The sequence below is a fragment of the Bufo bufo genome, chromosome 7 (genome assembly GCF_905171765.1).
Source record: "Bufo bufo chromosome 7, aBufBuf1.1, whole genome shotgun sequence".
NCBI lineage: Eukaryota > Metazoa > Chordata > Amphibia > Anura > Bufonidae > Bufo > Bufo bufo.
Window position 1 is genome coordinate 15048694 of NC_053395.1, and position 18000 is coordinate 15066693.

The 18000-nt window shown below is 49.1% G+C and overlaps 1 protein-coding gene across 4 annotated transcripts; it reads right to left on the reverse strand.

The window, feature by feature from the left end:
* Positions 1 to 2880: 2880 nt before the first annotated feature.
* SH2B1 (SH2B adaptor protein 1) lies at positions 2881 to 16793 on the reverse strand. 4 transcript variants are annotated; one of them, XM_040439401.1, is made up of 10 exons: positions 16030 to 16793; positions 13454 to 14292; positions 11927 to 12028; positions 11493 to 11584; positions 9230 to 9357; positions 8769 to 8957; positions 8467 to 8678; positions 8208 to 8379; positions 6226 to 6325; positions 2881 to 5776 (listed from the first exon to the last, which is right to left on the reverse strand). In XM_040439401.1, the coding sequence occupies exons 2-10, from the start codon at positions 14267 to 14269 to the stop codon at positions 5758 to 5760; spliced, it is 1830 nt and encodes a 609-aa protein (XP_040295335.1). In that variant the 5' UTR covers positions 14270 to 14292; positions 16030 to 16793; the 3' UTR covers positions 2881 to 5757. The 4 variants fall into 4 exon arrangements, with proteins under 4 accessions (XP_040295335.1, XP_040295338.1, XP_040295336.1 ...); XM_040439404.1 differs by having other exon boundaries at positions 9230 to 9336; positions 13454 to 14295; XM_040439402.1 differs by having other exon boundaries at positions 9230 to 9339; positions 13454 to 14295.
* Between the last annotated feature and the right edge of the window lie 1207 nt (positions 16794 to 18000).

The window sequence follows — 18000 nt, forward strand, 5'->3', positions numbered from 1 at the left end:
GCACTGTGGGAGGATAAGATATAATGGGGGCACTGTGGGAGGATAAGATATACTGGGGGTACTGTGGGAGGATAAGATATACTGGGGGTACTGTGGGAGGATAAGATATACTGGGGGTACTGTGGGAGGATAAGATATACTGGGGGTACTGTGGGAGGATAAGATATACTGGGGGCACTGTGGGAGGATAATATATACTAAGGGCACTGTGGGGGGAATAATATATACTAAGGGCACTGTGGGGCGATAATATATACTGGGGGCACATCCACTGTGTGTGAATACACCCTTAAAGTGTAGTTCTGTCCCCCCAGAATGTAAATAAAACTCACTTGCCTGTCTGCGGTCCCACAGGAACAGGAGGCGGCATGGTCCCATAACCACTGCGGCCAATCACAGATGTCATGGGGCCAGAGCAGCGGCGGGACCGCAGACAGGCAAGTGGGTTTTATGTTCCGGGTACAGAGGAGATCCCTAGGGCCATTAAGGATACTAGGGGCATTGTGAGGGTGTGGTGGTGGGGGATAATATATATTGGAGGCATAATATATACTGGGGCACTGTGGGGGGATAATATATACTGGGGGCGCTATAGGGGGATCATATATACTGTAGGGGATAATATATACTGGGGCACTGTGGGGGGATAAAATCTATACTTGGGGCACTGTGGGGGGATAATATATACTTGGGGCACAATATATACTGAGGGCTCTGTGGGGGGATAATATATACTTGGGGCACTGTGGGGGGATAATATATACTTGGGGCACTGTGGGGGGATAATATATACTTGGGGCACTGTGGGGGGATAATATATACTTGGGGCACTGTGGGGGGATAATATATACTTGGGGCACTGTGGGGGGATAATATATACTGAGGGCACAATATATACTGAGGGCTCTGTGGGGGGATAATATATACTTGGGGCACTGTGGGGGGATAATATATACTTGGGGCACTGTGGGGGGATAATATATACTTGGGGCACAATATATACTGAGGGCTCTGTGGGGGGATAATATATACTTGGGGCACTGTGGGGGGATAATATATACTTGGGGCACTGTGGGGGGATAATATATACTTGGGGCACTGTGGGGGGATAATATATACTGAGGGCACAATATATACTGAGGGCTCTGTGGGGGGATAATATATACTTGGGGCACTGTGGGGGGATAATATATACTTGGGGCACTGTGAGGGGATAATATATACTGAGGGCACAATATATACTGAGGGCTCTGTGGGGGGATAATATATACTTGGGGCACTGTGGGGGGATAATATATACAGATGTTACATTGAACGCCTGCATCTCCCCCCCCATGCATTCTGGGTAAAAGAGCAAAAGCATGTTTAGCTTTTTACCCGCCATAATGTTACAGGGGTTGTTCAGGCAGCGAGGCTTCTCCCTAATGCACAGGATCTGCTCAGATCTGCTGAATATGTATTTTCAGTGGAAAGAGAAGAGCTGCCCGACCCCTCTCCCTGGAGATCACACACTCAATCCTTCTCTACCCCCCGACATCATCTGTGGCAAAATCGTGGTTCTGATGGCTGGGCTTGAAATCTCACACACCGCCCAGAGTTTAATCAGATTGGATCTCAGAAGCGAGGACAGCAGCGGTGGTCGCGCTTGCACACTATAGAAAAAAAGCACCAGCCTATGTGCGCTCCCACCCACCGGAGAGTCCAGCCCCTTTTCCTATAGTGTGCAATCACAAGCACCACGGATGGATTGGAGAGTGGTCATAACCACGGAAAGCAGCAGTGTATAATGTGATGGAAAAATGAATGAAGTCAGTAAAGGAGGCAATGTGGAGAATCACAATACATCAGTAAGTGATAAAGAGGTGCTCTGAGGGAAGGGGGGTTGTCTCATACAAATAAAATACTAATTTCTCAGAAACAACTGAAGGATTGTAAAAGACGGGTTGGTGCACTCATCATGATCAACCCTACCAAGCAGTGTACCAGCTTTACAATGGGTTGATCCTGCCAATAGGTTCTTTTTAGAGACTTCTTTCACACAAAAATTTGCATGAATTTTTTTTTTTTACTGGCGTTTTTGGATTTGAATGCCATTCTTTTTCCAGGGTGTACAAAAGGGGAAGAAAATTGTTTGAATAAAAAAAAAAAAAGAAAAACACACCAAAACATCAACAAGCTGGATAAAAAAAAAAAGAAAATGCCAGAGACACAAACAATGCCACCAAATTGGAAACACCAAATGGATTTGTTTCCTGGGTTTCATAATTCCTATACTTCGAGTGATGTGCAACAGCAATCAACTAAAAAAAAAATACAAAAGAACAATACAAAATCAATGTGTATATGGTTTGAATTACAACTCTTAGAAGTAAAAAAAAAAAATATATATAAAAAAATCAACACTGGGGTTTTAAAGGGGTGGTCTCATCACAGACAATGGGGGCATATTGCTAGGTGTGGGTCCCTATATCAGGCATCGGGGTTGAAGCCCCGCAAGGTGGTGGCTGGAGGACTCCGGTCCGGCCACCACCAAGCGCTCTCCCCATAGAAGTGAACGGGAGCGGACACCGCGCATGACCGGCCGCCTCTCCCATTCATTTCTATCGGCCCGACGAAAATAGCCAAACCAGCGCTCAGCAATTTTCAGCGGCTCCATAGAAATGAGTGGAGGGCGGCTGCGCATGCGCTGTGCGCTCTCCACCACTTTCGGGTCTCCGTTCTCAAGCGGTGGGACCTGCACCTATAGGATACTGTATGCCCCCATTGTCTGCGATGAGACAACCCCTTTAAGTGCAATTTTTCCATGACGTACAAAATGGCAGAATAACAGTGCTGTGTGGAGGCAGCCTCCCCTTTAAGTAACCACAGGACGCACACAACTTAGTTAAGTGTTTTAATCTTGTTAAACAATACATTTTTTGTATTTCAGAGGAAGAGATGTCTCTTTCCCCCCCCCCCCCTTTTTTTTTTTTTCTTTCTTTTTTTTTTTTTGTATCTAAAACCGATCCAACAATGTTCTGTGTGGTTTATTTTTTCTTCCCATAATAAATAATTTATAGACTTTAGGCAAATAGATCTTATTGGTAAATACGGTTTTACAAATGCAAAATAAACAAACAGAAAACCTCCGAGAAAACAAACAACAACAAAAAAAAGTTCCTATTCTCACTATTACACAGTAGAAAAATAAATTAAAAAAAGGATTAATTAATAATAGGGAGATATATATATATATCTCTATAGTGTTTGCCGGGAGGAGTAATATATACACTCATTGTATATGTATATATAATATATATATATACACACACGTGTGTACGCAGAATTAGAAGCAGACCGCACCCTTGTCAAAAATGGAGACTCTGCACTGAATTGAAATCATGGACTGATGCGTTACCCATCACGTGCGCACGGCGGGGGGACTGACATTTGGGGTACATACAACCGCGATAACGCAGCGCCTCAATTTTCTTCTATGGCTCAATGACGGCAGCAGCCGCCGAATGTATCCAAAAACAGCCATGTGGGGGCGCTCCCACCTAATAGGGCTCAACTCAAAGGCCGAGGGTCAATAACCCTGACGCGTGGCTTCCTGTGACTCCTAGATTCCATAGGTAAATACTGGCTCATTAAACCCAAATAGCTGCCCCCCCTCCGGGCGGCGGTGACGGGTAATATTCTTATTTTTTGGTGCGTAGGCAGCAACTCGTTACATAGCAAGTTGGCATTGTCTAAGGATAGGGCAGAGCGAGGAGGGCAGATCACTTTCCATAAAGGGTTACCCCTCCCTTGTAAGTTTATGGGCACAATGCTGGCCACTGACGCCGCCCCACGTGGGATTTTGTGGTAAAGGGTAGAAGGGACTGGGGCGACAAGTAGTGGAATACACAACTATCTCAGAGCCGTCAGCGACCAAAACGCTTTTTCTGACATTTTACTATTAGAAAAAGCATTTAAAAAAAATTAAAAAATGAGAGAGAAAAAAATGGATGTGGCCCTTTAGGGTATGAGGGGGCCACAACAGGGGGGAGCAGCCTGTGGTTATTAAATTACTATGTACTGTAGTGAGGAAAGGGGTTCACAGCCCCCCAAAAACTCCTGTACCGTTCAATTCATTCACAAGCGAAAGGACAAAGAGAAATGGATGTCACCGTTCACCTGTGGAAACCGTAAACCGCCTCCTCCGAGGGGCCGCTCCACCTCATGACTTATTTATATCTCGTACCGCTCTTCGATTCTGTTCTGTACTCCGGTCACATCCAAAGCTGCGTTCAACTTGATGCACATACTGCAATGTTTTTTGCATTCTTCGAGGGGGTTTTCATCGGTCTACTGTGGCCGCCGCCGCTCCTGCCAGAAGACAGTGCAGCAGATCAGGTGCCGTACAGAGGGCAGGAAGCAGATCTGGACGTGACTGGAGTAGGAGACGTGCATAGAGAGTTACCCAGGCGGTACGTAGAGCTAAAGGGATTGTCCCAAGAGGATAGTCGGAGAGGGGGAGGGGAGGCTCCCCTGTGTAAATGCAGCAGCGGCCACCTCTGCGGGGCTGTATCCATTCAGCAGTCTCATAGAGAATGAATACAGTGGCAGTGCGCGTGCTTGACCGCCGCTCCATTCACACACGGGGACACATGATCCCCAGTTCTTGTGATCTGATCCATCAGGGGCCCCTTTAGCCTCTACCTACGTGGTAAACTCCACAAATCCCAAAAACCTGAATCATTTCAGAAGCTGAAGTCCGATCGCTGATGCGTCCCTTAATCTGATAGAACCCGGGGCTCATTATAACGAGTACCTGGACGCCCCTCCGTACCGATATCGTCCTATCACCATTCAGCACTTTGTACCTCGAGCCTCAGTGGCGCTGCCACTTTCTAGTGCGTGTACCGTTATTGACCCTATATAGTACCAGTGGTAGGTTCACTCTCCATCGGGGTCCAAGGACGTAGCTGTGTCCAGGCGGTAGGACATTGCTCAGGTTGTGTTGAGGGGTCTCCACCGCCCCACGGATCATCTACACCCCATAGTGGTCAATACCCAATGGTTGTCACCCCCTACCCTCATGCTCAGGTTTACACACCTACTGGGCACGGACCGCACAGAGCCTGTTTGGCACGGAACCATTCGGAGGAGGGCCGAGTGAACACGACGAGTAAGGGGCCGTCTGCATTTGAACTATGTTTTCACTACATGCGTTTACAGAGGACGGACCCTCGTCAGCCGCTCTCCTCCCTCCCCCCCAGTAGTGTATGGATATAATCAGTTAGGTGTAGTGTCTCCTAAGATACGAGGCTTAGGCTGCACCCCAGTATTGTAAGGCTGGGGTGGTGGGTTTCCGTTTTAGTGTGTCAGAGAGCAGAAAATATTTATAAGGACAAGCTACAAAAAGCAGACGATATCAGAGAGCGAAAACGAGGGAAAGCTAAACTCCACGTCTGTGTGTTAGTCACTCCAACCTCCACTCATACAAAGGAATACTGGTTGTTGACAGCTCGGGCTCTCGAAGCCGCATCGCTTGGGTCCTCCAGGCTGGCGCTACCCGGCTGGAGCTGCTGCAGGCGGATGGCAGCGTCTTCCTGATCTTCGGCAGGTGACGGTCCCTCCTCGTGTTGAGTGACGGGGGGCTCTGGAGGGGGTCTGCTGCTGCTGGCCAGGGGCTCCTCAGGGGGAGAGGTGCCCGGTGGATACCAAGGAGGCTGCAGGTTCCCCTCTGCGCTGTGATGACGGGATAAGGGATGGGGAGGCAGTGGGGGAGGATTACGGCTGCTGGCCGCCTCTGCAAGAGAACAAACAACCAATCAGGAATAAATCTCAGACTCCGCCCACAAGATGGAGGAAACACAGAACTTCAATGGTCTTCAAGGCTTTGTAATAGAGACGACCCCCCCCCCCTAGTGACCCCTTTTATTCCAGTTTATTACAATGTATCACACTAAACTGATGATACATTTAGCTATCGACTGGATACAACTGTAACAAACCCTCATCTGTGAGATGCATTAGGTCTGTAGGGCTTATTATGAAGGTGTCTGACCCCTTTGGCTAAGTCCAAATCACCCCGTGACCATATTAGTCCTACTATAGGCATGGTCTTCTGTGGAGTCGCTTCTCCTGGCGGCGAGGGGATAAGCGTCAATTCACTATTGTGAGCCCTCACCTTCTGGGGATGATGGTGGGGGGGGGGGGGATACATAAGGGGCATGAATGGTTGTAACCAGCACTTACATACAGTCATTCGCTCCAATGGAGATGGGGTTTGATGGTGAGTCTGGGATGCGGTGGGGAACCTCACACACGGTTGTTCTACTGTCAGCCCTGTCTCGGCCTGCAAAGAACACAGACGGGGCCCAATCAGAGAAAAGCATGGGGTGGAGGGTGAAGGAGCGATGACGTGAAGGGAGGGGGAGAGAAGGACACAGACACTAAGAGGATCCAGCTCTCCACCCGCTCCTGTAACACTCCGGGGTCTCCTCCACCTGACGCAACGCATAGAAGATGAAGATTTGCAATATACGTCCAAATAAATATATAAAAGGGACCAAAAAGGAAAGAAATCTCTGTCTCGGAAGCATCATAGAAACAGAAGTCACCTGGCGATGGAGACCTCCACAGAGAAAAACTAATCAATCCCTGCCCTGCTTTAAAAAAAAAAACATTAAAGGGGTTGTCTGGCATTTATCATGTAGATAAAGTTACAAGGCACTTACTAATGTATTGTGATTGTCCATAGCGCTTCATTCATTTTTACATTGCTCTTGACCAGGGGTTACGACCACCCAGCAATCTAGCAGCGGTCGTGCTTGCACACTATAGGAAAAAGCACCGATCCCTTGTATCTGCGCTGCAGCGATGGCAGCGAACCCCCGGGGGAAACGAGCAGTGTATGATGTGATGGAAAAACGAATCGAGCAATCTTGAGCTGCAACCTTTGGCACTCCAGCTGTTGTAAAACTACAACTCCCAGCATGCAAACTTTCTGGGCCGTTCTTGAAACTCCCACAGAAGATAACGGAGCATGCTGGGAGTAATGGTTTTACAACAGCTGGAGTGCCGAAGGTTGCTAACCCCTGGTCTACATGATAAATGCCATTTACTCAAGGGAGACAACCCCCTGTAATGACCACGCTATGTCTCTGCTGCACCCGTTAAGGGGCCTTATTCTGGAGCTCAATGTCGTTGCTGCTCTAGCACAGGCATGCTCCACCTGCGGCCCTCCAGTTGTTGTAAAACTACAACTCCCACCATGCCCTGCTGTGGACTGTCTGGGAATGCTGGGAGTTGTAGTTTTGCAACAGCTGGAGGGACGCAGGTTGAGCATGCCTGCTCTAGCAAGTCTCATGTTGCTGGAGAAGGTGCTCGTAGCGACGCTAAAAGTGCATTTACACGGCCCGAGAATCGGGCAGGACGGTCATTCCCGACAATCTGGCCATGTAAATGTGCTGCCGATCATACAGGCACCACCGATCATGGCTTCTGAGCAACAGATCGTGTGGTCTAAACCAGGGATGCTCATCCTGAGGTCCTCCAGCTGTTGGAAAACTACAACTCCCACCATGCTCTGCAGTCAGCAGATAGCTGTAGGCTGTCTGGGCATGCTGGGAGTTGTAGTTTTGCAACAGCTGGAGGGCCACCAGGTTGGGTATCCCTGGTCTAAACCGTGATCTGCTGCTCAGAAACCATGAATCTGTATGGGGACGAGAGATCACAATAGCGACCCCCCCCCCGCTCAGTCGGCCCATGTAAATCCGGCTGCAAGACAGAGTTATGACGTAGGAGCATGCTAAAACATACTAAGTGCAAAATAGGCACGTGATACAGTAATACGTAAATGGGAAAAGAAAGATTAATTAACAAAAAAAGTAGTTATTGAATATAAGAAACATTTCCTTGCAGATACTTTACATAAAAAGCTGAAGAATTCACTTAACAGTAAAATGAGAACTGTATAAAATAAAAATAAAAATCTGTAAATTGCATGTTTTTATAAATTCTTGCCACAGAAAACAAATGACATAAATTGCACAATAATCTAGAAGTACACACAAATACTAGAAATAATCATTTCTTCTGCATACACAAGGCCTCATACATTCAAAAAGGAAAAATACAAACGTGAAAAACGGGATATTATAATTATAGAAAGTAGTGCCTGAACAGGTCTGGGCATTAAGGGGTTACGGGCCATTATACATTTTCTCTCTGCTCACCGTGTAACCTTTGAGAAGACACCACGTAACTGATGAGGGTGACGTCGCTGGAGCCACCGGACTCGAGCGGGATGGGGTGGACGCGAAAATGTTCTAGCATGTCGAAGATGGTCTGAAACCAGAGGTGCTGGACTCGACACTGGCCGTCCTCGTTCAGGGACAGGCGGAGGTGCTGAGGGAGGAAACAAAAAAAGTCGTGAGCGGCCAAGGGGCAGGGTGAACAGATAGCGCGGACGCCGGTCCAGAGTCCCGCGCTCACCTTGGCCTTGCCCTGGAAGTTGAACGTCAGCACATACTCTCCTCTCCGCGTCTCGCTCTGCCGGACCAGGAAGACACCATGACTGTTGGTGCCTCCAGCCAGTACCAGCTGTGCAGCTTTAAGACGTGACAGGGTGCCATGGAACCACTGGTACTCTGACAACGGGTGCTCGCCATCACCGGGATCGGGTTCTCCTTGGAACAGGAATGAAGCTGCACAAATGAAAAAGATCCGATTCTAATAGGAGTGTGAATACCCCAGGCGCGGTACGAGGCGGATCTGAACCTAGCCAGCCGTCATACCTGTGCCATCGGCTATCTCAGGGAAGGGGGCACTTATAGGGTTCTGTGTCCTCTCCCCCTCATCGATGGGGGCTCTAGGAGGCAGCTCTGGCGGGAGGAGCTCCATAGAGTCGAAGTGTGAGGGCGCCATGGAAACAGCGCTGGGTGAGATGGAGGCAGTGGGACGATCGGACAGACCGCCATAGGCTCCTGTTAAGGGGAAGTAAATAGTTTTTGGACAATTTACAACATTTTAGGCACTTCTCATCCATAAATATCAGCTCTTCAATGAAACACAATCAAACTGTCTTGCTAGAAGGATGTCCTGTTATATGGTGCTATGCTGTAGAATAAACGACACATGGGAGGTGCCCAATCATAATAACCCAACAGTGTAAACCAATCCACGTCTGCCCCTGCTGTAGATGGGCCCCAGATCCCAGGTAAGCACAGGGCCCCCTGCAGAGGTCAGGGTAACATACCTTGGCAGAGCTGTTCACTGCTCTCTGTGGGTAACAGAGGTAGGTCCCGGCTGGGCATGCTTTCTGAATGGTTTATGTGTGGAAGGTCTGAGGTGTCAGCTCTGTCCCTGCTGGAAAAGTAAAAGACTCTGAAAATAATGGAAAATACAAAATCCCTGAAAACACATCAACACCAACCACAAACAGTGCTAAAACATCTGAACTACGCTTTACTAATTACACAGAATTAGGCTACATACACTGCAGAGTCCCACTGTACCCATATAATTATTAATGTTATTCCTGCATTATACTCCAGAGCTGCACTCACTATTCTGCTGGTGCAGTCACTGTGTACATACATTACTTATCCTGTACTGATCCTGAGTTACATCCTGTATTATACTCCAGAGCTGCACTCACTATTCTGCTGGTGCAGTCACTGTGTACATACATTACTTATCCTGTACTGATCCTGAGTTACATCCTGTATTATACTCCAGAGCTGCACTCACTATTCTGCTGGTGCAGTCACTCTGTACATACATTACTTATCCTGTACTGATCCTGAGTTACATCCTGTATTATACTCCAGAGCTGCACTCCCTATTCTGCTGGTGAATTCACTGTGTACATACATTACATTACTTATCCTGTACTGATCCTGAGTTACATCCTGTATTATACTCCAGAGCTGCACTCACTATTCTGCTGGTGCAGTCACTGTGTACATACATTACTTATCCTGTACTGATCCTGAGTTACATCCTGTATTATACTCCAGAGCTGCACTCACTATTCTGCTGGTGCAGTCACTGTGTACATACATTACTTATCCTGTACTGATCCTGAGTTACATCCTGTATTATACTCCAGAGCTGCACTCACTATTCTGCTGGTGCAGTCACTCTGTACATACATTACTTATCCTGTACTGATCCTGAGTTACATCCTGTATTATACTCCAGAGCTGCACTCCCTATTCTGCTGGTGAATTCACTGTGTACATACATTACATTACTTATCCTGTACTGATCCTGAGTTACATCCTGTATTATACCCCAGAGCTGCACTCACTATTCTGCTGGTGCAGTCACTGTGTACATACATTACATTACTTATCCTGTACTGATCCTGAGTTACATCCTGTATTATACCCCAGAGCTGCACTCACTATTCTGCTGGTGCAGTCACTGTGTACATACATTACATTACTTATCCTGTACTGATCCTGAGTTACATCCTGTATTATACCCCAGAGCTGCACTCACTATTCTGCTGGTGCAGTCACTGTGTACATACATTACTTATCCTGTACTGATCCTGAGTTACATCCTGTATTATACTCCAGAGCTGCACTCACTATTCTGCTGGTGCAGTCACTCTGTACATACATTACTTATCCTGTACTGATCCTGAGTTACATCCTGTATTATACTCCAGAGCTGCACTCCCTATTCTGCTGGTGAATTCACTGTGTACATACATTACATTACTTATCCTGTACTGATCCTGAGTTACATCCTGTATTATACTCCAGAGCTGCACTCACTATTCTGCTGGTGCAGTCACTGTGTACATACATTACTTATCCTGTACTGATCCTGAGTTACATCCTGTATTATACTCCAGAGCTGCACTCACTATTCTGCTGGTGCAGTCACTGTGTACATACATTACTTATCCTGTACTGATCCTGAGTTACATCCTGTATTATACTCCAGAGCTGCACTCACTATTCTGCTGGTGCAGTCACTCTGTACATACATTACTTATCCTGTACTGATCCTGAGTTACATCCTGTATTATACTCCAGAGCTGCACTCCCTATTCTGCTGGTGAATTCACTGTGTACATACATTACATTACTTATCCTGTACTGATCCTGAGTTACATCCTGTATTATACCCCAGAGCTGCACTCACTATTCTGCTGGTGCAGTCACTGTGTACATACATTACATTACTTATCCTGTACTGATCCTGAGTTACATCCTGTATTATACCCCAGAGCTGCACTCACTATTCTGCTGGTGCAGTCACTGTGTACATACATTACATTACTTATCCTGTACTGATCCTGAGTTACATCCTGTATTATACCCCAGAGCTGCACTCACTATTCTGCTGGTGCAGTCACTGTGTACATACATTACTTATCCTGTACTGATCCTGAGTTACATCCTGTATTATACTCCAGAGCTGCACTCACTATTCTGCTGCTGGAGTCACCGAGTACATTACATTACAGGAGCCGACTCTTCCCGTCTATATTTTACACCTACCTGGATAACATGCAGTCATATATGTCGGAGAGCCATGACCTCATCTGCAGAGGGTCGACTGACTCCAGGATATATTCTGAGGAATTCTCTGTCTGAAGTAAAACAAGAAAATAATAATGTAGATCGTGGACAGTGAGGAAAGCAGAATAGTAATAACAAATGACCGCCATGACCATCCACAACTCAGACCAGGGACAACCGTCGGTACAAAACAGAAGAGGAGAAAAGTGCAGCACGAGCAGCTGAGTGTACGGGAGCTCCACTCACATCGCCTGGTCCTGGGGTGATCGCTGCTCCCGTCGGCTCAGATCCCAATGTTAATGTGTGGATCTTTGGTGAATATGACGGAAACTTAATAAACAGCAATTCCATCTCCCCCCGCACCAGCGGGTGCGTCCTGTGTAACAGAGTACAGGCTGCCATGGAGTCCTTACCTTCAGCACAAAGGTGTTCTCTTTATCAGGCATCTCCAAAGGGGTTGTGGTCCGTACGTCAGCAATAGTTGAGCAGAGGATGCTGACCCGTGGCTTGGTGGCCTGTGAGAAGATATACAGTTAGACTGTGCCACATGTCTGAGAAGAACTGAGGCCACAAGTAAGAGGCGACATCTCAACTCAATGTAAGTCAACCTGCTGGATCTCTGCCGGCTTCTGTGTCACGGTGCCTTGAGGCTCGCAATGTGCCCATGTATGCACTTTAAATGTGTAACAGTGTAGCACTGCAATACTGCGACGTGCACCAGGGCCTCGTGCCACCAGGACCTGCACCAGGGCCTCGTGCCACCAGGACCTGCACCAGGGCCTCGTGCCACCAGGGCCTCGTGCCACCAGGACCTGCACCAGGGCCTCGTGCCACCAGGACCTGCACCAGGGCCTCGTGCCACCAGGACCTGCACCAGGGCCTCGTGCCACCAGGACCTGCACCAGGGCCTCGTGCCACCAGGACCTGCACCAGGGCCTCGTGCCACCAGGACCTGCACCAGGGCCTCGTGCCACCAGGACCTGCACCAGGGCCTCGTGTCACCAGGACCTCGTGTCACCAGGGCCTGCACCAGGGCCTCGTGCCACCAGGATCTGCACCAGGGCCTCGTGCCACCAGGACCTGCACCAGGGCCTCGCGCCACCAGGACCTGCACCAGGGCCTCAAAGGGTTTCTGCATTTACAAGATCTGACGGCCTGTCATTAGGATAGCTCATTTGTGAAGGGTGAAATCCACAGTGGAAATCTGCAGCACGAACTGACATGCTGAGGATTTAAGGCTCACACTGCAGGTCCGCTTGGTGCTAAACCCCCCATATTTCCTTTGCAGGGTGTGCATAATATTTCCTAAAACCTCATCCACTTTTCAGGTACTGTGACAGACTGAGAAATCTCCGCACACAGATCCGCAGCAGCAATTCTGCAACGTACCTGTTCTGTGTGGATGCACCCTATGGGTTGACAACCCGTCCTGATCGTATCCAAGAAGTGCACTGGTACATATAATAAAGAGGGGACCCCGAGGGCCACATGGCAGGGCCGTGCCGCTGGGTGCCAAAATGTAACCAATCCTGTGGGTCTCGCTGCATTCAAGTAACTCTTCAAAAACTGGTTGCTTTCATTGTGCGTAGTTAATGGCCATGTGGTAACCCGCAAAACAATGCGCTGTGAAAGTCCAATCAGCTTTTAATGAGTTAATTGAATACCAGTGAAGCTTGCCGAGCCGCGTGGTTCTCGCCACACCGCGTGGCCAAACTGTTACCCTGTAACAAGCAAGGTCTATGTCAGCTGGACGCGGTCAAGACACGTTCTCGCCCTCTGCAGGTCAGAAAATTTGAAAATGGAGAGAAAACCCAAAACATAAAAAAATTCACGTCAGCCACTCTGCTGAGGGACCACCAACATGGCCGTCCTTAATCGGCCCCACCAGCTTTCTGAGGCTACCGAATAAGACACATTACTGAAGGTACCTGACATCTTACCTTGGGAGGAATGTAGAACTCCAGTAGGTAGCCCTCAGTCTCGGCCTTCCGCAGGAGAAGCCGGCACTTCTGCCACCGGGGTTTGCTGCTGCTGTTGACCTCCTCGGCCACCACATAATTGAGGACCCCTTCCCTCTTGACATCCCGCAGGTCGGCCCGGGGTGCTGGAGGCCGGCTGAGCCGCAGCTTCTCAAATCTATGCATCCATCTATCTCCTCCGGCCCTGCCGCCGGCTGAGGAATTGCAGTTGCTGTTGGCCCCTGTCTCGTCCGTGGGAGACTCCGCTGAGCTTTTCCACTGCAGGATTCCCCTGACGCTCCCCCGCACGCTGCGGCTCACGTTGCGCAGCGAGAATCGCTTCTTCAAGCGCGGCTTGGCGGTGGCAGAAGATGTGGAGAATTCCTCCGAGCTGTGGGACTGACTGCTGGAGAGACCAGAAGTGATCCCGGACGAGTCCTGCCGGGGCTGAGTCTCTACAGGGGAGGCCAGAGAGGAGTCGCTGCACGTCTCCGACAGATCCCTGGTGGAGGTCTGCGCTCCTGTAAACGGGGCAATGCTGCAGTGGGTGGGGGAGGGGCCGTCGGGCGCGTTGGTCTTGTTCACCTCAGTCTCAAAGTGCTCCACAAAATGCTCGGCGAACCGTCTGGAGAAGCTGCTTTCGGCCCCTGGCGTGGCGTACTGTGGATTCTCGGTCAGGAAAGCCCGGAGGCGACGGGCGAAGTCGAGAGCAGCGGCGTGAGCGTGGATCTCACAGAACTCCTTCCAGTTTGGTGAAGGAGAGGAGGAGGGACCCTCCAAGGGTAAGCTACCATTCATGGCGGGGGCTCCGGCAGGATCAGCTGCTGGACAGAAGGACAGAAACGTGATGAGTACTGCGGATCAACAACATTCACATCCAGATGTGGGACTGGTTAGTGGCCCTTTAAAAACGGACTGGTGCGAGTCGTGGACATTATTTTGTAGTGGGGCTGTATACCGGCGGTGGAGATATCATGTGGCTCACCAGTTAATCGCCCAGCCACTGATTTCAAGGGGGTGCCAGCCCATGTGAAATCCCTGATGGCAGCCATATTGGTTATTGCTCAGCTCCACCAGTGAATTCTGCTGTTATGGAGGTGCGAGCAGAAGCTCTGTGGAGGTAACTTGTCTAAAAACAGGCTTAGAGGCTCCACAGCAAACTTGTCAAGGAGATTTTAAAGAAATATATATATAAGAGAATATATGTATAAGAGAAATATTGAAATGTTTGATCGGTGGGGGTCTAAGCATCATTTACGCAAATTTCCTGGAGTACATTGCTCGTCATAAACTAGGCACATCCTCTGACAGAGCGGGGTCTTTCATAAAGGACCCCCAACGTCTCCTCCAGGCTTACCGCCAAGCGGTCGGCACTCGTCTCTTCAAGGACTTTTATATGCGTCCTTGCAGAGTCCGCTAATGTAAGGTTGTAATGTCAGTGACAGCGGGGCCTCCCAGAGAGAAGGTCTTTCCCATCCATCTATACGCGGCGCCCCCCTTACTGCTCTGGTCATGTGACCACCGGGAGTCTGCGGAGCTGGGTCATAGTAAAGCTCCAGAAACCACTCTGGGGTCTGTATACCCCCCATCACTGGGGCTACCAGCAATAAACACAAAGGGCTGATATCATCTTATGGGCGGCTCAGGTGTATTAAAAAAATAAAAAATATTTTTTATGAACACATAACCACCACCATCCTCCAGAATTCAGCTTCTTGCCCCGCCCCCGGCCACCATAACCGGTACAGAAAAGGGACAAAATGACAATAAAATATTTTGTTGCATGTTGCGCTACTAAAGAAAAAGACTTAAAATGTGAAAAACTGACTTTTTCCCTTCTTTTAAATAGTTCCATGTGGATAAAAATAAATAATACTAAAATAAAATATGACAAAAATATTGACCCACATTAAATAATACATTATGTATATAACCGAACGGAGAGAAAAAAAATTATGGCTTTAAAACATGCACATCCTTAAAAAAACGGAAAATGCTCCTGGTCAGGAACTGGGTAAAGGGGTGTCCCGTATTACTGATCTCCTGTCCTCGGTGGGGGGGTCTGACTCCTGGCGCCCTCGCTGATCGGCTGTGACCTCCTCGCAGTTCACCAAGCACAGCGCCCTCCGTTGTATAGTGGCGGTGCTTGGAATTGCAGCTCAGCTCCATTCCATTGAATAAGACTGGCCTGCGTCTACGCTATGTGACCAATGATGTCACTGACCACGGCACTGGTGACTCTTCAAACAGCCGATAGGCTGGGGGTGCTGGGAGCTGACCCCCCACCCATCAGATACTGATGGCCTACCCTAAAGATAAGTCATCAGTATGAAACACTTGGAAGACCCCTTTAAGATACTCAATCACAGCGGAGATAAATGTGAATAGCACCATGCTTTACACCGCAGGCTGCACTCAGAGATGTTTCCCAACATGACAGTGAATCTGATGAAATACAATCACGCACACAGAGAAAATACATGACCACACACTCCCATCCTCCGGATACCTGATGGGTGTGATAGTAGTCACGTGACACAGAGGGAGCTCATAGTTACCTCTTGGAATCCCTTTCGTCTCTCCCCATCCTGTCCCGGAACCTCTCTGCACAGGGCCCCCGGGATGTGGCCCCTGGCAGTGTATGATTCTCCTGGGTTGTGGCCCCAGCCTTTCTGCTGCTCCGCTCCTTAGGTAAGGCTCCTGGGGCCGCAGATCTCTGGGGTGAGGAGGGGAGATCGTGGCCTCAGGTCATTTAGACGTGGGGCCCCTGGAAAGAGTGTTATTTGAGCTGGATGGGAAGCCGCCACCTTCACCTCCTCCCTCACGGCTCCTGGGGGCCCTTAAAGCGGAACTCTATAACTGAAATCTGCAGGCTTCTAATGTTGGCCCCAAATGTCAGGATAAGAGGGCCCCCAATACCAATGCTGGGTGAGCTCCTGTGACAGAGGTTGGGCTCCTGAGGAGGGGCCCCTGACACAGTAATGAGAAAGCTTCCAAGTGACAGTAAGAGGAGGGCCCTGATACAACTATGAGGGCCCCTGTGACAATGCAGGGTGGATGGGCTCGGCTCAGAGACCCCCCCCAGTGACAGTGCTGGCCTCCTGTCACTCAGACCCTGTCGGCATTGCTGGCAGTGTGAACAGCGCCCACAGGCCCCAGTCTCGTCCTTCTGTCGCAGGTTACAGACCCCCTGCCCCCGGACCTCCCAGGAGCATCTCCCCGATATCACTGGCCCCTCCCTGCGCGGCTCCACGGTCCGTCTTGTTGACTGACTCGGTCCAGTCGCGTCCAAGGGGCTGCGGCCTCGGAACTACCACGCCTGCGCAATGAGCGTGACGTCGCCACAAAAACCATCGAGATGGCATGTAAACAAAGCAAGAGCGTCTTACACGTACCATGGAGATACGGGGAGAGCCGAAGGAGCGCCTCCCAGTCAGAGCTGAGGGCAAATATCAGTCACGTCAGCGCCCCCTAGAGCAGGGAGGTGCGCACAACCGGTGTATAGAGGGAGAGCACACCGGCCATTAGTGTCATGTGGCCATTGTGTACAGAGCCGCGGTATTACACTGTGTATAGTGTCAGTGTGTACAGAGCTGCGGTATTACACTGTGTATAGTGTCAGTGTGTGCAGAGCCGCGGTATTACACTGTGTATAGTGTCAGTGTGTACAGAGCTGCGGTATTACACTGTGTATAGTGTCAGTGTGTACAGAGCTGCGGTATTACACTGTGTATAGTGTCAGTGTGTACAGAGCCGCGGTATTACACTGTGTATAGTGTCAGTGTGTACAGAGCCGCGGTATTACACTGTGTATAGTGTCACTGTGTACAGAGCTGCGGTATTACACTGTGTATAGTGTCAGTGTGTACAGAGCTGCGGTATTACACTGTGTACAGAGCTGCGGTATTACACTGTGTATAGTGTCAGTGTGTGCAGAGCCGCGGTATTACACTGTGTATAGTGTCAGTGTGTACAGAGCTGCGGTATTACACTGTGTATAGTGTCAGTGTGTACAGAGCTGCGGTATTACACTGTGTATAGTGTCAGTGTGTACAGAGCTGCGGTATTACACTGTGTATAGTGTCAGTGTGTGCAGAGCTGCGGTATTACACTGTGTATAGTGTCAGTGTGTGCAGAGCTGCGGTATTACACTGTGTATAGTGTCAGTGTGTGCAGAGCCGCGGTATTACACTGTGTATAGTGTCAGTGTGTACAGAGCTGCGGTATTACACTGTGTATAGTGTCAGTGTGTACAGAGCTGCGGTATTACACTGTGTATAGTGTCAGTGTGTACAGAGCCGCGGTATTACACTGTGTATAGTGTCAGTGTGTACAGAGCCGCGGTATTACACTGTGTATAGTGTCACTGTGTACAGAGCTGCGGTATTACACTGTGTATAGTGTCAGTGTGTACAGAGCTGCGGTATTACACTGTGTATAGTGTCAGTGTGTACAGAGCTGCGGTATTACACTGTGTATAGTGTCAGTGTGTACAGAGCTGCGGTATTACACTGTGTATAGTGTCACTG